Source organism: Ovis aries, chromosome 11 (genome assembly GCF_016772045.2).
Source record: "Ovis aries strain OAR_USU_Benz2616 breed Rambouillet chromosome 11, ARS-UI_Ramb_v3.0, whole genome shotgun sequence".
Classification (NCBI taxonomy): domain Eukaryota; kingdom Metazoa; phylum Chordata; class Mammalia; order Artiodactyla; family Bovidae; genus Ovis; species Ovis aries.
In genome coordinates this window covers 37,415,978-37,439,079 of record NC_056064.1, presented here as the reverse complement: position 1 = coordinate 37,439,079, position 23,102 = coordinate 37,415,978, and the positions used below count along the sequence as shown (strand labels likewise).

The following is a 23,102-nucleotide window of genomic DNA, read 5'->3' as shown; positions in this document are numbered from 1 at the left end:
GCCCTGTTGCTGTAGTGCTGCCGCTGGCTGCAGCCCCTGGTGAGTCTCTGGCGCGAAGGTGGGCAATTAGGGACAGTTGGGCCCTCAGATTCTCCGACTTCACACTTTCAGTCCTGAGAAAGGGCCCTGGGCTGGCGGATGTGCGGTTGGTTTCGGTTTTCACCTCCTTTCATCCTTCTAGGGTGACCGTAAGTGGGTGTGACGTCATGGGCCCCCTGGAGCCTCTCCGCGGCCTTTGGAGGGTTGCGGGCAGTTTTCTGCCGAGGAGGGCAGGGCTTCAGTGCCCGGGGCCGCGTGGGCGGTCCCTGGGACAGAAGGAATCCTGTGACCCAGTGAGGGTCTTGAAGTCACGGCGTCATGCCCCGCTCGCCGGCCGAGGTCGTGCTGGCTCCTTAATTCCCGTGCTTGACGTCATCGTCATCGCGGTCGGCTTGGTGGCAGAAGCAGGACCCTGCCCAGTGACCCTAGGCAAGTTACTTTCTCTTTGGGTCTCAGTTTCTCCTTCCTGATCACTGAAGCCCCCTTCGTTCAGTTGCCGTTTGTAATTGGAGATGTTTTAGACAGTTGAGAAGAGAGAGCAGCTGGAATGCGGTGACCTGCTTCTTTACCATCGATCTCCTGTAGTCCTTCACCCCCAAAACACCCCCCAATTGAGTTCGGGGGCTAATGTTTCCACTTTCGTTTATTGAGTTCAAACCTCCTGGACCTTTTTTCTATCCCTCGGATTCTTTGCTTCTGATGTAAGCCAACAAGTAGCCATGGTTGGAGCGGAGTAGAATACTATAAAAGCTATATAACAAGTACTCTACTGCAAAAACCTTTAAAAGCAAAAGACTTTAATACAGTAGGCCTTTGTAGATTATGTAGATGATTAAGGAATATCTTTAATGATTAACGAATATCCAGGTGACTCACTTTCACAGATGCTTTCAGAAGGCCTCTATCTGAAAGTCTACCCTTTTGCAGAAATGACATCTATGGAGTGGAAAGGACTCTGAGAAGGGTAGTAAGAGTTACACAGCACTAACACATCCTGCAGACTTTGAGTCAGAGGACAAATAGGGCTCTTCAAAATTTTTGACTGTGCTTATTAATATAATACCATGCTTCCTCATTTTCTTATATGAAGACTGTTAAACTCTGTCTTCACTTCCTTCTTCCTTCACCTGGGATCATCATTATAGCCAGAAAGTTTCTTAGAGATGTTCTTGCCCGATCCATGCATTTTATAGATGAGGAAACAGGTTTAAAAAGTAGTGTGACTTGGCCAAGATCTCAGAGCTAGTTAGTGGCAGAGCTAATGGACCCAGGTCCCTTGGCTCCTAGCTTAGTTCCCTTTCTGCTACACATCAAACACTGTCACTACCCTTGTCACTTCAAGGGTTAGCATAATCACCCTCTTCACAGAAAAAGTATAAAATCTCAGTAAAGTAAAATGAAAGAAAATGGAGATTGAGTACACATTGAGCTTTTTGCAGTTTCTTCTGGTTGCTCAGAACTGTTCCTCTGTTTTTTCTCAGTACTTTTGGCACAGTGATGTGGTATAAGGGATGAAGGCTGCTTAGAATAAGCTGGGTAACAAATCCAAAGAATTATTAGTGAATTAGGTATTAAAAGTCTCCTGGGGGTATGAAATTTACTTAAGTCACTTGAAAATTTTAGGTAAGGAACTAGAATGAACTTGGAAAATTTGATTAGAGCAAGTGGCTGTAATAATCTGAGGACTGGTAACTAAGTATCTTTGCTTTTGTTCCCCATCTCAGGGCCATCTACACATCCATAATAGCTATTGTCAGTGTTCTCTAAAGGGTGGTTTTCTGGAATCATCTCTTCCAGGGCCAGGGGGAATAAGATTCAAATCAGTTCATCCATTTTGCTAATTGCTAATAGTTTAGAAAGTTAAGTAAGCAGAAGGATGAAGGAATTGGGTTGAATGTGTGTTTTGTTTTTAACTATTCCCAAATGAAGAATTGATTAGCATTTCTCTCTGGGCTTCGGATGCATTTGCTTTCTGTGAACTAATCCAGGGAAACTTATCTATAGTCTTCATTTCTCATGAAACGTGCCCACTGGTATAAAAAGCTAACATAAAAATGTTGGAGATTTGTGTGGTAGAATTTTAGTTTGTTTTTTTTTTAAAAATAAGGTTATTCTTCCTGATTTAGCATAATGAGGAAAATTCTTTGGGAAAATTGGTAAGATGATTTGGTTGAATATTTGCATTGTTAGAACCTAATCAGAAAGTTTAAAACATTTTTTAATTTTTTGCTAAAAAGTGTTAGCAGTGTAGTTTACAGATTCATTCAGAAAGAGCAGGAGTAGAACTGGCTTTTTTGTTCCTTTTCTTCAGGGAAATATAAGAGAATCTGTGCCCTCATGGAACAGTCCTAGGAGACGTGTATTAATCTTGAGATGCTCATTAGATGAAAATGTGTCAGGTTTTCTTAGAAGCCAGGAGCCAGTTCAGGAGACTCATTTTAGAATACATTGCCTTCTTCCTCTGAGAACCTTAATCATTTTGGAAACTGAGATGAAAAAAAAACAAGTAACTATGTCAGAGTTCCATCTATTGGCCTTGAAATCAAAAGGCTTGCTCCTAAAAAAAAAAAAAAAAAGGCTTGCTCCTTGGAATAAAAGCTATAGCAAACCTAGACAACATATTAAAAAGCAGAGACATCACTTTGTTGACAAAGGTTCGTATAATCAAAGCTATGATTTTTCCAGTAGTCATGTATGAATGTGAGAGTTGGACCATAAAGAAGGCTTAGCGCCAGATAATTGATTCTTTTAAATTGTGGTGCTGGAGAAGACCCTTGAGAGTTGAGTCCCTTGGACTTCAAGGAGATCAAACCAGTCAATCCTAAAGGAAATCAAATGCTGAATATTCATTGGAAAGACTGAGACTGAAGCTGAAGCTCCGGTATTTTGGCCACCTGATGCAAAGAGCCGACTCACTGGAAAAGAAGACTCTGGGAAAGATTGAGGGCAGGAAGAGAAGGGGACGACAGAGGCTGAGATGGTTGGATGGCATCACTGACTCAGTAGACATGAGTTTGAGCAAACTCTGGGAGATAGTGAAGGACAGGGAAGCCTGGTGTGCTGCAGCCCATGGGGTCACAAAGAATCAGACACGACTTAGTGATTAAACAACAAAGATTCCATTGGCTCAAGCCTCAGAGCTTGAGCTCTGTCATGTCATTTTGTGTACATATGCTGTCATTTCTTCAGTGTTCTGTTCTGAGCTAACTTATAGATTGATTGTTTTCTAGTAAAGAAAGAGAGGCAGTACCAAACTCCCATACCCTTGGCTGGTCCTGCCTTTCAGAGTAGCATACATTTGCAAAACAGCATGCCAGAGTTTGAGTGTGTGGAAGGCAGGTAATGGAGTGTGAATTTTATGGGTCCTTAAGGAAATCAAACCTGTGCCTTTTATTTTTTTGGCACCATGCCACTTGAACCAGCTCTGCCCGCTGAACCAGCTATACCGAGAACTGACATAACACTTGGGAGATTTTCATCTCTTTACCCTACTTTATTTTTTATTTTTTTGGCCACATCATGTGGCTTGTTGGATCTCAGTTCCCCAAGCAGAGACTGAATCCCGGCCATATCAGTGAAAGCCCAGAATCCTAACCACTTAGCCACCAGCAACTTGCTCCTCACTCTATTTTAGAAAAGAGAAAACTGAGAAACAGCAGCTTCTCCAAAGATGCCAAACAAATTAGGAGCAAGGCTAAAGACAAGAATAAGCGCCACCATCATACACACCATTGTTTACCTACAAGTTCCTTCCTTTCACTTTTTGATGAATTACATGCATATTACATTCATTTATTCTGTGAGTTCTTAGTTAGTGGTTACTATGGGCTAGCATTAGTGTTGTATATACAGTTAAGATAGTGTTATGAAGGAAAAGAACAGAGAGTATGGTGGTACTTAGGTTAATTGAGAGACGGGGCCTGAAGTCACTCTTACTGGAGGTTCTGATCATTATCCACGGTAAAGCACAGATCAAGTTACATGCTCGGATAAGTGGTGCTCCAAGCTTAGGACCCAGTGGCTATGCTGGCCTCAGTGGACTGAAGTCCACTAGGAAAGACAGGGGTCAGCAAGCTGAAAAATCTCCCTGCCCATTCTCCTGCAGCGTTGATCAGATCAGCAGGCCACAGCTTATCAGGAGGAACAAGTGCTGGCCGAGATTGGAATGTGAGCTGTCCTTTCCTTGAAAAAACTGATCTGAGTTTTGATGTTGAGGATGTGGCCAAACTGTGTCACAAACCAGAAAGCCAATACATTTCTTAGCTCCTCAGTTCAGTCCCAAGAACAGACAGTTGAGTACCTCAAAGTCCTCTTGCCTTCTCTGTGAAAAAACTTATTTCTGGGGGAGCTGGAAGAAAAGGCCTGTTTGCTTAGAGTTCAAAATAAAACCAGGAAATAAGTGGGTGGGGCAGAGCCAGAAGAGCAACTGTGTTTTTTGGTTATTGTACTTACTGTTCTTTTAAGTTGTGTTTGCATGTGTGTGTATACAATCTTCCAACATGTTCTAGCAGCTGAGTCTGTAAGGTATTATGTCGTTTTTGCATATGTACAGCTCTTTCTTCATCTGGTGTGTAGAGCTGTAGTATTGTTCTCATTTCCCAGTACAGCTGAGGGTTGAGTAACATGGACTCACTAAGTTAGACCAAGGAGGCATTTAGAACACAGGACATGTGACTTTTGAAGGGCAGGAAGTATCAGGTCCTGACAGTTCTAAAGACTTTGTTTCTTTTATGTATTGTTTCTTTGTCTTCAATAGTTCCCCACCCTTGATCACATTTTATGTGTACTATGACCTCCAAAGGTGAAATCAGCTTACTGACTCCATTTTGTAGAGATCCAAACTTGCTTGCTGTCCTCCAAACATGGACTGCATTTTTCTGTTTCTTTGCTTTTATGCATGCTGTTACATTCATCTGAAGTTTCCTTACCCCCAACACACTTGTCAAAACCCTAATCTTCTTTGAGGATTTACTCAGGATTCCACTCACTGCTCAAAGCTTTTCTTTATTTTCCTAACCAGTTTCGTCTCTCTCCCTCTTTTGAACCCAGGAGCATTTTGCATGTATTTATCCATTTGGCAGTCACTTAAATTGTCATCTAACCTCCATATCGGATTGCGACCCTTTTGAGGGCAAAGACTGTATGCCAGAAAAGAGAAAAAAAAAAAAAAAACAACACAAAAGTAATAATCACATCTGTTAAGCCCTCTCTTTATGCAGACTTTGTCCAAGTACTTTATTCTGTCACTCAACATGACTTTAGCAGCTTCCCAGTTGCCTCAGTGATAAAGAATCTGCCTGCCAAGCAGGAGACACAGGTTCAATTCCCTGGAGAGGGAAGTGGCAACCCACTCCAGTATGCTTGCCTGGGAAATGCCACGGACAGAGGAGCTTGACAGGCTACAGTTCATGGCATCACAAAGAGTTAGACATAACTTAGCAATTAAACATGCCTTTACTTTGTGTGAATTGCCTACTCTATGACAGGCACTAATTTAAGGACTAGTCACTGTCTATTATAGGCATACCTAGTTTTATTGTGTTTCACAGATACTTTTGACATTTTTTTTACCAAATTGAAAGTTTGTGGCAACCATATCTTAAGGAAGTCTGTTGGTGCCATTTTTCTATCTGCATTTGCTTACTCATGTCTCATTTTGATAATTCTTCCAATACTTCAGACTTTTTCATTATTTTTATATTTATCGTGGTGATCTGTGATCAGTCATCTTTGATGTTGCTTTTGACACTTTTTAACAATAAAATATTTTTAATTAAGGTATGTACATTGTTTTTTTAGACATAATGTTACTGAGCACTTAATAGATTATAATGTAAACAGAATTTCTATATGTACCGGGAAACCAAAAAAAATTGTGTGACTCACTTTTATTCAGTATGTGCTTTATTGAGATGGTCTGGAACTGAACCTGCAATATCTTCAAGGTATACCTATATGTCAGTTAATGCTCACACATACACACAAAGAATGAGGTAGATGTTATCAGCCCCATTTTACAGATGAGAAACCATGCGCAGAGTCCAGTTAAATAAATTACCCAAGGGCATGCATTTTATAGGTGGTGAAGCTGGAATTTGAACTCCAGCATTTTGATTTCTGAAACTGTCCTGGTCACCACTGCATGTCAGATAATCTCCTCTTATGCCTATCTATCTGCACTCATTCCCAGCCCCTAGCAGAGGGCTTTAATATTAAGAAGGATCTGATAATTATAGGATGAATGGAATTGAATAGAGAAGCTGAAATCTAGAGAAATTGACATTCCAAAAGTCACAGGGCTTACAGTTCCCAGCTCAGGGCATTTACCTCTAGGCTGCCTTACTTAAGGCATTTAGAAGAAAGGGAGAAAATTAGCTATGAGCAGAGGATAAGGATATAATGAGGATGGTGGTGCCTGTGGTGAAGAGGTCAAAGATAGTCTCAGATAATTCTTAGAGCATAGGAAGTTGTGAATACAAAGTGGCTCATAGTGAAACAGAAAGCAAGTTGTGTGATCTCAGTGCTTGTCAGGCTTTTGCTTTTCCTGACTTGCCCTGAACGGAATGTTCCCTGGCTGAGAGCCCAGAAGTTTCCGGCATTTCAGACAACCCTTTTGAGCCCTATTGTGTCCCATGTCTCTTAACAGGACCCCTACCATGGAAGAGACAGTAGAGGATCCCCCCACATCAGCCGTCTTGCTGGACCACTGTCATTTCTCTCAGGTCATCTTTAACAGTGTGGAGAAGTTCTACATCCCCGGAGGGGACATCACGTGCTATTACACCCTCACTCAGCATTTCATTCCCCGTCGAAAGGACTGGATTGGCATCTTTAGAGTAAGTGTTAATTTAGTACCAAATGGTTAGGAACCAGAGGTGAATCTTAGTTACCTGAGTGTGTGTCTGTCTCTGTATTATAAGCATTTTGCATATATGTGTGACCAGTGTTAACATCCTGACCTCAGCTCCCTAGCACTTCCCCCTTCACACATCAACAGTACTATAGGACTCAAATTTTAATTTCAGTTTTAAGCTAAAATAAGATAGCAAATCATACAGTCCCCAAGTTTTATTACACTTTCAAAGGCCAAATGTAAATATGTTTTAAATTAATATTCATCTATGACCTGACTGGGGTAGATGGCCTCTTACATAATTTTTGTGAATTAATGTCACTTGCTTACTTAGTACAGTGTTTAATTTTTTTTAATATGAGTATTACCAATCTGGAAAGGATGTTGAAAAGTTAATACCCTGCCTCCAAGAAGTTTGTTCCTGAATAAGTGTGTCTTGCTTCTTTGTGAAGATTTCCAAGAACAGAAAGTTTATGAGCTCCTTTGGTTTCCTCTTCCAGTGTCTAATCACCATGTCAGTTCAAGTACAGAAATGGTACTTTTTTATTATAGTCAATTTATTCTCTAAACTTCCCCTTCTTTCCCACCATGTCTCTCTCTATCTCTGACATTCCCCCTGCCACAGACACATACACTCAATCATTTACTCACATACCATAATGACAAATAGTCCTATTTCCAGAGACGGGAGATAAAGGTCAAACATACATTATTTACACTGCAGAGTTCCAGCATCAGTGACCTTTGTTTTGACACCTCAGTATGTCATGTGCTTCTTTGCCAACACTGTTCGTCCTGAAATCAGACATCATTCTTGACTGCAGTATGTAGGAGCTGGTGCTAATTCACATCCCTCATCAAATTCCTTCTCTTAATTGTTTGGAATTTCAAGCTACGTGAAAGAGTGATGGAAGCTGGAGGTAACAAGGCTGGTATTTAGAGGTGGGGATAGTGGACAAGCAGAGGGACTCTGGCGAATATCATGACAGCTCCTGAGACTGCAGGACACTGACTCATGAGACTAAAGGTGTCCTAACAGAAACCTGACCCAGCAGGATGTTTTCTGTCTTGGAAAGAAGATGGCAACTGTTTTTTTTCTTCCCCATATGTATCTAAGCTGTCCAGTAGAACTTTCTATGATTAACACTGACAAGTAGAATTTCTAGAAAGGAGCTATAGTGGCTGCTTCGGTGTCCAGCATAGTAAGCTCTAGCCACATGCGGCTAATGGCACTTAAAGTGTAGCTAGTGTGACTGAGTAACTAAATTTTAAGTTTTATTTAATTTTAATTTAAGTAGCTTCAATATGCTAGCTAGTGGCTAGCATATTGAACAGTACAGGTATATATAATTGAAAAAAAGAATGGTTAAAAGTTACTTACAGCTTCTCAGAGGTAATCTAACTTTTTATTTCCATTTTGCTCAGACTGATTGTTTATAATTCCCAAGCCTTAGCAACTTCCAGCGAGGGTGTCCCTCTAAACCAAATGAAAGGATTATACTCTTTAAAAACAAATGTTTAAAAGCATTGTTTGTATTTTTTTAAGATCATATTTTTTTTTGGCTGTGCCACTCAGTTTGCAGGGATCTTAGTTCCCTGACCAGGGATTGAACCCAGGCCCTGACAATGAAAGTGCTGAGTCCTAACCACCAGACCACGCAGGAATTCCCTAAAAGCTATTGATTTGCCACCTACCCTAAAGCCTGAAGGGCTTCCTTCATAGCTCAGTTGGTAAATCATCTACCTGCAATGCAGGAGACCTGGGTTCAATTCCTGGGTCAGGAAGATCCCCTGGGGGAAGGAAATGGCAACCCACTCCAGTATTCTTGCCTGGAGAATCCCATGGACAGAGGAGCCTGACAGGCTACTGTCTACAGGATCACAAGAGTCAGACACGACTTAGCGTCTAAACAACCAATCACCACTACTAAAGCCTGAAAGAAAGTTTTAAGAGTAATAAAGAGAGAACACAAACTTTCTGAGAACATATGGTGTGCTAGGTCTTTGATGGGGTTTTCTTTCCTTCCTTCTTTTTTTTTTTTTTAGTGTGTGTATGTGGGTGTGTGTTTTCTAATTTAATCCTCACAGCACAGCAGCCCCCTGAGGTAAGCAGTTTTATTACTTGTGCACCGATGAATAAAATGAATATGCTCAAGATGGTGATTTTCCCAAGGTCTCCCCGTTTGGAGACCTTTGTTTGACTCTGCTTTGCTTCCTCTATTCCGCTGAATTCCTTTGAACAACAGATAGTAAATTAGAGAATTAAGGGCTGAATGTGAATTTTGTCCTTCCTTTGTTGTTGTTCACTCATCCAGTTGTGTGCAACTCTGCGACCCCATGGACTGCAGCGCACCAGGGCTCCCTGTCCCTCACCATCTCCCAGAGTTTGCCCAAGTTCATGTTCATTGCATCAGTGATGCCATCCAACCATCTCATCCTCTGATGCCGTCTTCTCCTTCTGCCCTTATTCTTTCCCAGCATCAGGGACTTTTCCGATGAGTCGTATGTTCCCATCAGATGACCAAAGTACTGGAGCTTCAGCTTCAGCATCAGTCCTGCCAGTGAATAATCAGGGTTGATCTCCCTTAACATTGACTGATTTGATCTCCTTGCTGTCCAAGGGACTTTCAGGAATCTTCTCAGGCACCACAGTTCGAAGGCATCAATTCTTTGGCGTTCTGCCTTCTTTATGATCCAGTTCTCACAACTGTACGTGACCACTGGGAAGACCATAGCCTTGACTATAAGAACCTTTGTCAGCAGAGTAATATCTCTGCTTTTCAGTGCCTGTCCTTCCTAGCTCACTTCTAGAATGTTCCTGGTGTTCTTTCAGTGTAGTCTTAATCCTGCTCCTCCACTCCTCATCTGCCCTAACACCACTGGTCCCTGGCACCCGCGGGGCCTTCACAGAATGTTTCTGCGTGTGCAGCGTGCTCCATCTTCTCCATAGAGTGAAGGCTACCACAATGATGGAAGCTAAAGTGGTTGGGAGTCAGGTTTTCTTCCTTCAACATAGAGCCCTGTGCTCCATGCTCTCCTTTACGGGCTCTTATGCTGTGTTCCATGGTCATACCACAAGAGGCAGGCTGGGACGAGGACTCCTGAGATGGAGGAGCCAAGGACAGAAAGCTCAGGTGACTGGAAGTTGCTTCCTTGTTCAAGGCAGTAGTAATTCTCAGGCCCTCCCAGATGATATTTTAGTCACAGTGCATTAAGCTCCAGGATGTGAATGAAGACTCCATAAAATTCCTGCTTCCTGTTCCTCTGCAGGCTGCAGTGGCTCAGAGGTGCTCACAGCAATGGGGTGTGTATTAATGAGACACTAAAACATGCCTCAGTATGTTCTGATGAGCTTATAGCCTTTTCAACCATGCTCTGATTCCTTACTATATAAAAATAGGATTTATTTTTAGTTTCTTTTCTTCCTCCTGGGCTCAGGCAGAGTCAAAATATGGCAATAAATGTCATTTTGCTTCTTATTTGCTGAGTGTTCACCCCTTGAAGACACAGTGACTCCCTCTCTGTTCTCTGGTATGCACTTACCTTCCAGATATGATTTGAGCATCTTTTACCCCTTTTCACACTTAGTGAGAATATTTCCTGCTTGCCCAGCTTTCTGCTCTGAGGCAAATTTTACAGTATCCTTATATCTTATGACTTACTACATTTCATACCTAGAAGAGGCCTTTATGACTACCAGATTATATTTTTTATCTTTATCACCAAAAAGTCTTCAATAAACATATATTAAGAAAAAACACCGGAGCAAGAAAATCATACAAACTGGACTTAGTTATCTGGTGCCTCCTGATCTAAGAAGTCTCTTACCCATCCAGCCCCAACACACACATTATTTTAAAAAGCCATTTTTAAAGGCAGTGATGTAACCAGGTTGGTATAGGTGACAAGACTGAATTGGACACAGGAGAGGACAAACCAATAGAGAGGGCAGATCAGAAGTGCTTCTTGATTAAGAAGTTCCAAGTATACCATTGTAAGAAGATAGCAGAATCAAAGCTCATAATCCCACAACTTTTTTCCCCAATCATTCTCAGTACTGTATCTGACTTGGAGATACAATATTTGGCACTCTTATCCTGGGTATTGAGTGGCCAGTTTTTGTTTCCTTCTAAGATGAGTAATTTATGAGTAACTGGTATATGTGCATACATACCAATTTTTAATTGTATATGTAGTTATCATAAGTCACAAAGATTTGATCCATTGTGGGAGATCTTTTGATAAAGAACTTATTCTACTATAATTTTAAAATAGCGAAAGGTGCATATTCAGAAGACAGAGCCTAAATCTGAGCACTTTCAGATGCTGAACAAGAGCCTCTTATCATTGCAGGTTGGATGGAAGACAACCCGCGAGTACTACACCTTCATGTGGGTTACTTTGCCCGTTAACCTAAACAGTGAATCATCCAAACAGCAGGAAGTCCAGTTCAAAGGTGAGAAAAATACTAGATCAAAGGTATTAAAAACAGCAACCAAGACTCATTAATTCTCTTGAGCTAGAGCCTTCTGGGGTAGATAAAAGACTTCTAGATTTTTAGTTTTCTGAATAGACCTTGAGTGAGTGAAAGTCGCTCAGTCGTGTCTGACTCTTTGCAACCCCATAGACTATACAGTCCATGGAATTCTCCAGGCCAGAATACTGGAGTGGGTAGCCTTTCCCTGCTCCAGGGGATCTTCCCAACCCAGGGATCAAACCCAGGTCTCCCGCATTGCAGGCAGACACTTTAACCTTTGAGCCACCAGGGAAGCAATATTTTGCCTTTAAAATCATGTTCTATTTCCAGCTTATTACCTGCCCAAGGATGATGAGTATTACCAGTTCTGCTATGTGGATCAGGATGGGGTGGTCCGCGGAGCAAGTATCCCTTTCCAGTTCCGTCCAGAAAATGAAGAGGACATCCTGGTTGTTACCACTCAGGTCTGTAAGCATCTCATCTCAGTCCCTTCCTGCCATTAAGAGTAGCAATTCCAGGGTAGGGTAGAGTTTTAGTCAGTAAGCATTTATTGAATGTCTAACAGATACTGTTGTGAAATTTTTACACAGTCCCATTCAAACCCATCAGAAGGGAATGACTTCAGAATGTTGATAAGAATCATAATAAGTGATTTCTCCTTTCTCTAAAACGTCTGTAACTCACTTGGCCTTCAGTTATTCCCTTAACTTTCCCAGTTACTCAATTTTTGTCGTGTATACATCTTACCACTACAGTAAATTGTATAAGCTCCTTTGAGGAGAGACACAGCGGATCTTCTTGTTTGTATCTTTCAGTTAGATTCATTTACTTACTCAGTTATTTAACAGGACATCTAGTTCCCTTCAGCACTCTGGTGGACACTAGGGATGTAATGAAGAATCTGTTAAAACCCTATTGTGGTCTCACATAACTAAGTCTGATAGGAGAAATAAAGTATTTGCACACAAAAAAATTACAGTCTTCTGTCATTTCCCCTTTTAACTTTTTGTGGCTTAATTTTCTTTGTCTTTTCTTTCTTGGTAATGGCAGGCTCAGTGCTTATGGTAGACACGTTTCTCTTCCCCCTTCCCTACCTACTGAGGGGTTGCTTCCACTTGGGGTACACAGATGTCACTACAGTGAGTGGGGATCAGCTAGACCCCCACCATCCCAGCGTATGAGACTTTCATGTCAGCAGGACTTGAATATCCATTGAGCTATAAGAAGCCAAATACGTGTTTATGGAACGTTCTTTTGTAGGGTGAGGTGGAGGAAATTGAGCAGCACAACAAGGAGCTTTGCAAGGAAAACCGGGAGCTGAAGGACAGCTGTGTCAGCCTCCAGAAGCAAAACTCAGACATGCAGGCCATGCTCCAAAAGAAGCAGGTATGTGTGCTTGTTAAAATGTGAATGGGGGTGATGGCTCCTGTCCAGCACCCACTTTTTCGTGTGATCTGACTCTGTTATACTAGTATCTGGCACAGATTTTAGTATATTAGAGGTTTCTTTTTTATTGTTTATGTATTTAAATGATATTTTAGATACACTGGATTAAATACATATACTATTAGTAAAATAATTTCATGTCTCTTTTTGCTTTTTTAATGTGACTGCTAAATTTTTAAAATTATATATATAATGACTTTCCTGAATTTCTTGGACAGCACTTTTCTAGGAAAAAAGAAATTTTATTTTGTCCACTGCTGTGTCTACAGTGCCAGAACAGGGTCTGGTATGTATAGGCACCCGTTAAATATTTATGTAATGAGTTAATGGACAAATTATAAGCTCCACTAGAAGAGAAATTAAGGTAGATGTATTTTTTCCTTTCTTTTTTTTAATTTGAAATATAGTTGATTTACAATGTTGTATAAGTTTCAAATGTATAGCAAAGTAATTTAATTATGCATATATATATCTGTTTTTAGGATTCTTTTCCCTTATAGTTTATTATAAATGTTGAATATAGTTCCCTGTGCTATATACCGGAGAAGGCAATGGCAACCCACTCCAGTACTCTTGCCTGGAAAATCCCACGGACGGAGGAGCCTGGTAGGCTGCAGTCCATGGGATTGTTAAGAGTCAAGAACGACTGAGCGACTTTACTTTCACTTTTCACTTTCATGCATTGGAGAAGGAAATGGCAACCCACTCCAGTATTCTTGCCTGGAGAATCCCAGGGCCAGAGGAGCCTAGTGGGCTGCCATCTATGGGGTCGCAGAGTTGGATGCGACTGAAGCAACTTAGCAGCAGCAGCAGTACTATATACATAGGCCCTTATTGGTTATCTATTTTATATATAGTAGTCTATATATGTTAATCCCAAACTCTTAAGATAAGTGTATTTTTAATATGGAAAGAACATATTAAGAACATTTTAATATGAAAATCCTTTTACTTGGATATTTCATTCACTGCTGTGCGTATATGCTTGACATATTATAAGTGCTCAATAAATACTTGTTGGCTGCCTGAGATACTAAACACTGCCTTAGAAATGGTCAGTCCCTTTGGCATTTCAATCTACAGGAGGAGCTGGAAACCCTGAAGAGCATCAATAAGAAGCTGGAACAGACAATGCAAGAACAGAAGGACTGTTGGGAGTTGGAGCTGCTTCAGTGAGTCTCATTCTTGAATGGGAGGAGCTGCTGTGTTATAAACACCCTTAGGCAAGGTCAGATTAGAGTTTTAGAATTTGTTAGTGCAGTCTTCCTATTAGGACAATGATAGGTATGATTCTCCCTCTTTGACTCATGAGCTCTTTGAGTCTGGGTTAGAGAATTAGAATCAAAATGGTAAAGACAAATGACCTGAATTCAGGTATTAGTTTTAAGTAGTGAACACTTGGAGTTTGAGGTCAGGAAGCCAGAACAGGATTGAAGAAGAGACTAGTGGATTTTAAAATAACTGCAGGGTTAGGGCCAAGGCAGCCTTAAATCATTTATGGTCTGGGGTGGCTCAGCTAGAATCAGCGTATTTTTCATTTAGTCGTCTCTTACCTCCACAGACTGAAAGAACAAAACCAGAAGATGTCCTCAGAAAATGAGAAGATGGGAGTCACAGTGGATCAGCTTCAGGTAGGTTATGCCAAACCTTTGCCAAAGTAGATTTTCTTAGCCTCACCAGCACTCCACTCTGGTGATCCAGGAAGATGCAGCGCGTTATAGTGGGTGCCTAATGGTGGACTTCTCAGAGCATCAGATTGAAATTTCAGAGTGTGTGTTTTCCATTCTTGACCACCACCCCCCCCTCCAATATCCTTTCTAATTTTTTTTCTTTTAGCTACAAAATCTTTTCCAGCAAAATCTTACTGAAAAGATTGGATAAGCGGGTAGAAGCAGAACTGCTCTCATTTTTAGGAGGCTGTGCCTTAGAGAGGGGCTTTAAAGGGTAGTTTGTCAAGTTTTACTCAATTTGAGTCTTAGATTCTTAGGTGTAAGGTGCTGTGCTTAGTTGCTCAGTCGTATCTGACTCTGCACCCCGATGGACTGAAGTCCACCAAGCTCCCCTGTCCATGGGGATTCTCCAGGCAAGAATACTGGAGTGGGTAGCCTTTCCCTTCTCTAGCAGGTGTAAGGTAGAGCTGAAGAACACAGAAGTTGATAGGGAGTTGGAATTGCTGGGGAAAGCACATCTTTTTATGTTACTGTACGTTTCAAAGCACTGTTCCTGTTTAGGTTTCCTTCTTTTATATCTTGATTGTATTCACTTCTTTTGCTTTAGGCTCAGCTGTCAAATCAAGGGAAAGAAATGGAGAAGCTTGTTCAGGGAGTTCAAGACAAGACAGAGCAGCTGGAGCACCTGAAAGAGGAAAATGGCCAGCTCTTTCTCAGTTTAACTGAACAGGTAGAGTCCTGAAAGAAAATAATATTTTTTGACCTTTGTGAAAAAATATATGCATTGTTCTTTCTTTCTTGTATATGTGGGTATCACAGACTCTGGGAAAGGTCTCAGGGGAAGCCATCTAAAATGAGGCATCTCCCGGCTTTTCTCAGAAGCTAATAAGAGAAGATTTGCGTTTCCCTCTCTTGCTCATTAGCTTAGCAGGCCCTTCCCCAGTGCGTGCATACTTGTGCTTAGGCATGTGTGTGTTTTCCCAGCAGTGGTACTCAGAATCTGTTTTTCTGCAGAGGGAGCACCAGAAGAAGCTCGAGCAGACAGTGGAGGAGATGAAGCAGAAAGAAACTACTGCAGCGAGGAAACAACAGGAGTTAACGGCATGTCTGTCCTTGAATGGCTATGTGGGAGGGCGCCTAAGGAAAGGCAAGGATAGGACCTATTTTCAGGTGATAGGGTAAATGACAGATTAGAATAGCATTTACCTCTGGACTTCTTTCTCTGTACCCAAAAGGACAGAGAATCTGACTTTTACAAACTATTTAGGAGAGCTGGGCATTTCTAATGTGTGATGAGTGACAGAGGAATATTCTAAGTTAAACTTCATGGCAGGTTGTAGTAAATAGAGCCTTGGGTAAGGACTCACACAGAATAACCCCTGCCCCCTTTTCAAAGAGTTACTGTGGGGGCAGACATATTAATGATTATAAAATGAGTTCTAAATTAGAAAATATTACAGTAGTCAAATTTTGTTATAATTAATATTAATATAATGTTAGCAATTGTCATACATTATTCTAAGCTATGCAACACAGTGATGAAAGCCTAATTGACTAATAATTTCCTGTAATATATTGTTATAGAAGAGGCCTTGTGGTGATAACAAGTGCTAGAAATCCCATTTTCTGAGCTGTTGTGAAGACCTGAGAAATCCCGATGTGTGGAAAATATCCACTTATTGGGAATGTAACTCATATCATTCATGCATCATTCATTCAGTCAGTCATTATCCAATCAATGATTGAGTACCTACTATGTATGTTACTGTGTACTTTGGCTTGATATACTCAAGAACAGATTTAACAAAATTTGAAAATCAGCAACTCACAGATTAAGTATATTCCACATAAATGTTTTATTTGTTCTAGTGTCTTTTTAAAAACTGATTTGCGTATCAACACTTAAAAATGGGAATATTTCCCATTTTTAAAAAAATGGTATTTCCAGCTTCTTGAAACATCCGAGGCTCTGGCAACATTTGGGCCGACATACCTGTCCAGCAGTGGTGTCTGGAGCTGAGTAACTGCTGACCCTCTTGATGGGTCCTGTATGCCCCCGTTTTGATAGGTCCTGTATGCCCCACGTGGCTGCAGGAGCTGAGTAGCTGCTGACCCTCTTGATGGGTCCTGTATGCCCCACGTGGCTGCAGGAGCTAAGTAGCTGCTGACCCTCTTGATGGGTCCTGTATGCCCCACGTGGCTGCAGTCTCACTGTTTCATGACATCATCCCACTCCTTCATTCAGTTATATTACTTGCCAGGCTCCTGTTGGCACTTTTGAGTTTGTGACCTCTGATGTGGCAAAGAAATTACTGTTGTTTGTAAATAATCTATAGCCATTCAAAGGTTTGGACCTCCTTGTGGCAGATATGGGTTTCCTTGGTTTTCATGGAATGCTTTTCAAGACCCAGGGGGCACCCTAGCTGTCTGATAGCATTCTTTATTCCTCATGCATTCAAAAGGCCCCTAACTCTGAGGACTACATATCTTATGCTTCAGGAGCCTAGGAACAAGAAAACAGCAGTGGAGGAGCAGTTAGTACAAGAGGTGGAACGCCTAAAGGCAAAAGTAGAGGCCGGGAAAGCCTGTTTCTTAGAGAAGTACAAAGAGTGTCAACGTCTCCACAAACAGATCAGGCAACTCAGGGCTGCCGCACGGGTAGGTGACAGAGATGTGGGGCCCAGGAAGCAAGGGGTATGAAGGTTTGTGGTTCTGGGACTAGGATTTTACACCCTTGTTACGGAGAGAGATTTATCCTTCTGCTAAAAACAGGAGGGATGGAGTATGCGGCCAGAAACCAGTCTGGGGATCCTTGGAAGTAGAAGCCTCAGCCTAGCCATGGGTCTCAGGGAAGGTTTTTGTAACCATTGAGTGGGTTGCTGTGCGGACTCAGATAGTCCTTTCTTATTTCTGCCTTTTGAGGAAGTGAAGCAGGACCAGAAGAGCCAGCAGGAGCCAATGGGGATGGGGAGCCAGGAGCCTCCAGTCAGCACTGTCATCGGGTAGCCCCCTCTGGCATTACTTCCTCAGGGTCGGCTAGAAGCACACAGCATTTTGGGCACCAGCATTCAAATAAAAAATCTTGAAAAAAAAAAACCACCCACAACTAGTAAGATTAGCTTAAGTGTTTCTGTGAGGTATGCGCATGTGTACGTATGTAGGTAGGAGACGGGAAGCACTGAAGCATGCCTATGACTTTCGGGTCCATGAAACTAGTCAGGTGAACCCATCATGCGGGAAAGCCCAAGACCCCAGTCTGGGTTCCTTGTAGCCTTCGATAAATGCCATCCAGGGTTCCTTCTTCCTCGTAACTGGAATCCACATGCCTGTCCTCACACTGGGAGTCACACCAGCCTAACTTAGTGCTTCACTGTGCATTCAGTGAGGTGTTCATTCAAGACAGAGATGATTGTGTCCATGGTTGGGTGGGGTTTCCTTCCCTCATTCTGATAAGTCAATCTTGAGGTTTCCCCCAGGCTAACTCTCTTTGGTCACTTACTCCCAGCTAAACCAAAAGAAACGGGCATCTTGATGCCAGCCCAGGCCTTCAGGCATTTTGTTAAGTCACTTTTCTGTAAGTCTGCATCCCCTCCATGACACCACTCGTCCCCCTCCCTGGTCCCTTCCCCCCCAACCTCAGTCCCACCACTTCGGAAACCAGATCCTCTTCTATCTCCTTGTTGTACCCCACCTCAGATCCAGACTACAATATGGGATCCTAATCCTAACTTTTTTTTTTTTTTTGATAGGACCAGAACATGGAGCTGTCAAAAAGACTGAGTGAGAACAAGATAATATATAATGTTCTACAGAGAGAGAAAGAGAAAATAGAAAAAGAAAATGATGTAAGTGTGTAAAAGAGTTTTAAAGGGAAGGAGAAGGATGACCCAGAGATGTGGTGATAACATAAAAAGTTAAAAGAGCTCTTTCTGGGACATTGGATGAAACAGTTTCCCTAAACAAAGAGTACATTTCATCTGGTTTCCTAATCTACCGCAAAACCTACTCTTTGTTCTGTAACTGAAACGTGCTTGGCATGGCAGTAGTCAACTCGAAAGGAACAGCCTTGATGAAGATCTGAGTTACTATTTTTGCTTTTAACTCCACAGCTATCAAAAGTATTGTATTTAGGGAATAATATCCTACGTCGTTTTTATGCTGTTTAGCCAAGGGACCCCTTTCTTTCTGCACAACATTTTTCTTTTTCTCTGCTGCCAAACTAGGAACAGAAGTGGTGATCTGTACCAGTGCTGGACCCATGGTAGGCCCCCCCGAAATACTGTGCATTCGCTCATTCATCAGTTCATTCGTTCATCCAGCCGGTATTTTCTGCTCTGTGCTAAACACATTATTAATTGATTGACGATGATGGCAACAAATAAAAAGATTGAACTTGAAGCCATGCTCACATACTGGCTAGCATCAAAGAGCAGGTGTCCGTGCATTCTGGCTCCTCCTCTGATCTACACCTCCAGCCATTCTTCATCTCGCATCCCCTCCCTCTCCATAACGCTTCTGGGCTGTGCCTTCAGTCATCCTCCTACCTTGGATTGCATCATTTATGCCAATGGGCTTCAGTTTTGCAGAAGGACTTTGGGGTCTGTTTCTGGTCCTGTCATTCTCATCCTCTTAATTTACTTAAGTACCTTGACTTTGAAATAGTCGATAACATGGGTGGGCCTTTGGGGAGGGCTGTGCAGGAGATGGGAAAGGAAGAATTCACACCACTTACAACAAGAAAAACATCTGATACTTGGAAGCTTTGTTAAGAACTATAGTAAAGCCCCCTGAAGATGTTAAGAACTTTACTAATTTTCTTTCTTCTGAGAACTTTAAATGTCACCTGTCTGCCTTGCAGCTTGATTTCTTACATTCTTCCTTGCATTCCCTCCCTCTCTTCCTTCCTCCCTCTCACTCTGTTAGCATATCCATTTGATGGCATAAAACATGAAGAGGGGAAAATTATATCAGAACATTCACAGTGTGTAAGAAAATTGTTCTAGGAAGGGGACTAAAAGAAGCATTTTGCTCTCAATAATGTACAACAGTTTTAGTCTTAATATAGCTCCTGCCGCCCTCACATATCCACACAGCTTCTATACCCGCTTCAGTTGGTATGTGTTTAAAGATTGTAAATTCCTTTTTGCATTGATCTAAATAAAATCCTGTATATATTTAAATTTAGATATGAATACTTAGATTTGGGGACTTCCCTGGTAGTCCAGTGGTTAAGACCTTGCTTTCCAGTGCAAGGTTCAATCCCTGGTTGGGGAACTAGGATCCTACATGCCTCGTGGCCAAAAAAACAAAACAGAAGCAGTGTTGATAACAAATTCAAGAAAGACTTTGAAAAAATTGTCCACATCAAAAAATCTTAAAAAAAAAAAAAAAAAGACCTCATATCTTTGGCATATTGAGGATGCTGCTTCCCCTTTTGAAGAATAACGGTTTATCACTTCTTGGACTTCGCCGGTGCCACATTGTTAATTGACAGCTACCTGTAATGAGCATCCGTGGCCAGTTCCTTGTGGGCATTCTTTGTTGTTGTCTTTCAACATATCTCTGTGAATACTCTATCCTTAGTTTTTGAAGAGAGAGAACAGCAGTCTGCTGAGTTACCTGAACTGTGACTCTTTGTCACATCAAGTGCCCACTTCGAGTCAAGGAGGTACAAGACAAGACCCGGGACTTGTCTTTGGAAACCCATATTCTGGTAAGAACTTTGCCATTCAAGCTGGGAAGCCCCTGCCTGAATCCCATTCCCCCACTAAATTTTTTTTTATCTGAGATGCTAATTAAGACCAGCCTCATTGTTAAGACTTGCTGGGCAGAAGCTGAGTACCCAACAGAAAGACTGCTAGGCAAGAAGTGTTAATTGAGAAATAAATCTGAATCTAGAAGTCGCAAATCAGATCATTCGCCTGGAGGCAGCAGACACAAATTGAGTCCCGTGGCTATATTCCAAATATATAAATCAGAGAAATGTCTCTGTGCAGAAGATATACACAGAGCCAAGGAAGCTAATTAAGATTTGGAAATGGAAGCACGAGAGGCGGGCTCTGCTGCCCAGGATGGGCGGTGAGGCAGCCCCCCCACCATGGCCTGACCAGGGGTAGCAGGGGTGTGCTCCACAGAGACCTCTGGGTGCTTTGGAGGACAGGAAATGCAGGGGGTAGGGAGGTGGGTGGTGACAGCCAGTCTTGTCATTTATGGACCTGGGGTCAGATGTCCTTGCCACACAGGGAACTTTCCTGCTTTTTTGTCTCCAAAAGCAACATGAGACCTCATTTGCTTTTTAGGGACAGTTTAAAGCAGTCATATTTTTTAACAGTTATAATCACATCTTTGCAATAGACAGTGGTATGAGTTTATTTTTCCTTAAAACTATTTTTAAGCATTTCATTAAAAAAATGACTTCATGTGCATTTGGTCTTAAAATCTATTCTCAGACTATTTTCTTGTTAAATTGTTACTGTTTTCATTAAAATCTCATTTTCTCCATACTGAAAACAGGTTTATTGTTTTTTCTGATTATATAATGGCCACTGAAAATGCCGCTTCATTATTTTTTCCTCTTTTCCCTCATTGACTTAGATCCCCTCCATCAAAATAGATGATATATGTGAGAGCTAAAGAATCAGAAGAGGAATGATGAGGGTTAAAGAAAATAGCTGCTAGAACACAGCTGGAGAATGCGTTCTAGTGCATAGGTACTTTTTCATTGAATGAAATCTTTTTTATTACCCTCAGGTATCCAAGAAAGTTCTGCCCCAAGCCTGGTAAGTATTTGATTCATGAGATTGCCCACATCAAAGCTTTGAGAAAATTTCCCTTCCTGCTCCATCCAGTTTAGGGGAGAACTATAGGGAGACCATTTCATTGTGATAACTCCTAAGTCAGCAAGATAAATTTGGTCAGTGCCAAGAGCTAAGAGAGCCTGTTCAGGTGGAGAGAGAAAAGTACAGTTTATCCATCATTGTTCTGTTCAAGATCTCTACCTGCAAGTAGAGTCTGGTAGCAGGACTGGGGAGGAAAGATGAAGCAGGCAGGTAGCCAAACGAGGTATACCCAGTGCTTCCTTTCAATCCTGGGGTTAGGGAAAGCCCTAGTGAGTATCTCCAAATGTGAATTTGCTCATTCATCTTCTGTTTCTTGATCACCTACCATCTGCCGAGCAGTATGCTAGGTGCTGAGGATACAGTAGAAAGTCAGACACGGTCTCTGCCATGTATGCGTGGCATTCAGACTGACCTCTTTGTTCTTCCTCCCAGCTCTCCATCAAGAAATGCCCCGTCTGCAAATCAGACTTTATTGATGATGGCTTTGATCACGACTTGGCCTTGGAGCAGCACCTGCAGACCCTTAGTTTGAATTGTCCAATATGTGACAAGACCTTCCCAGCAAAAGACAAGCAGATCTTTGAAGACCATGTGTTCTGCCACACTCTCTAAGTGTCCAAGCCTCTTGGATCTATACTGTACCTGGATTTTATACAGTAGAACCTTCGCTTCTTCTATGAGTTATGACCTAAGATCCTGCCTAACCTCAGTTATTAGGAAGTTACTTAGTCCTGCTGCCCTATAGGTGGAGTCATGTCGATTATCTGAAGCATAGTGTTAAGGGCTGTTACTTCCATCCTTGTGGGTTACCACCTTTTAAGTCACATAACTCCAGCTATGTCAGCCTCTCACTTAAAATGCCTATTCTTGTGAGGGTCTCTAGCATAAAGGCCCTGCCTGCGATAGGGCTGACCTGGCTCTTTACAGCCGGCCTGACTCAAGTGAGTAGTTTCCCAGGTTGTCCCGCTGCCGTTCAAGGTCAGACCTTGAGTATGTTTGTACTTAGTCCTCACTCCTGACCCTGGGACTGATGACTGATCTGGAATTGAGAATTTCTTCCTCCTCCTCAGGCCTAGCCCAAAATGGCATGGCAGAGAACCCAAACATCCAATTTGGATACCAAAGTTTTCTCACCTTGATTTCACAGCTCCCAACAGAAGCATTCCTGAATCATGGACATGAAATATTATTTAAATCCCAGAAAGTCTTATTTCTCTTTGTATTATACCTCTGAATGGCATTTTTCTACTCTGGTTTTCCATGTGCACATAACTTTTATTGTTATAAGTCCTTTCTTAATGGTTAGTGGGACTTGTTAGAAACTGTATGGGTTTGCAACTTTCTGAGCAAGTGAGTTTGAAAAAGGATAAGTCAGAATAATGAGAACTATTGCTCATCACTTTAATACTAAAAATAAACTAGTCCTCTACTTCAGGGACTTTGGTAATTTAAAATAAACCTTGAGTTCATGTTTTTTTATTTTTAAGCTTATGGGGAAAGTGTAATCAAAAGGATTGTGGGAATTATAGACCCCACCAAAGATTTCTCTTCACCTGTCTTAACTAGTTAACAAGAGTATCCTGGCCGTTACTTTGAGGTGGAGACGGAGTTGAGGAAGCATGAGCTTGAGAAACTGGAACCTTGACTCATTACTCTAACTTTATGTGTATTTTTTAAAGAGTGTGGATTCTGGCACCTTTTGTGAACTAAGTTCAATTCCCTCCATCCAGACCTGCCTAATTGAACCAAAAGAAAGCAATTCCATTTTCTCTACCTGA

General features: G+C 41.7%; 1 protein-coding gene across 2 annotated transcripts; it reads left to right on the top strand.

Moving 5' to 3' along the window:
• CALCOCO2 (calcium binding and coiled-coil domain 2) lies at nt 1-22,782 on the top strand. 2 transcript variants are annotated; one of them, XM_004012799.5, is made up of 13 exons: nt 1-39; nt 6,686-6,875; nt 11,246-11,348; nt 11,700-11,833; nt 12,630-12,755; nt 13,899-13,987; nt 14,377-14,446; nt 15,093-15,215; nt 15,500-15,586; nt 18,235-18,330; nt 20,069-20,198; nt 21,236-21,264; nt 21,757-22,782. In XM_004012799.5, the coding sequence occupies exons 2-13, from the start codon at nt 6,696-6,698 to the stop codon at nt 21,934-21,936; spliced, it is 1,347 nt and encodes a 448-aa protein (XP_004012848.1). In that variant the 5' UTR covers nt 1-39; nt 6,686-6,695; the 3' UTR covers nt 21,937-22,782. The 2 variants fall into 2 exon arrangements, with proteins under 2 accessions (XP_004012848.1, XP_027830471.1); XM_027974670.2 differs by having other exon boundaries at nt 1-468.
• Nucleotides 22,783-23,102: the final 320 nt, after the last annotated feature.

Bases quoted from the DNA above. Each gene is read 5' to 3' on its own strand.
- CALCOCO2 (XM_004012799.5), top strand. From the start codon at position 6,696: ATGGAAGAGACAGTAGAGGATCCCCCCACATCAGCCGTCTTGCTGGAC. The intron at 12,756-13,898 runs GTATGTGTGCTT...TTCAATCTACAG, and splicing joins CCATGCTCCAAAAGAAGCAG to GAGGAGCTGGAAACCCTGAA. The intron at 15,216-15,499 runs GTAGAGTCCTGA...GTTTTTCTGCAG, and splicing joins TTCTCAGTTTAACTGAACAG to AGGGAGCACCAGAAGAAGCT.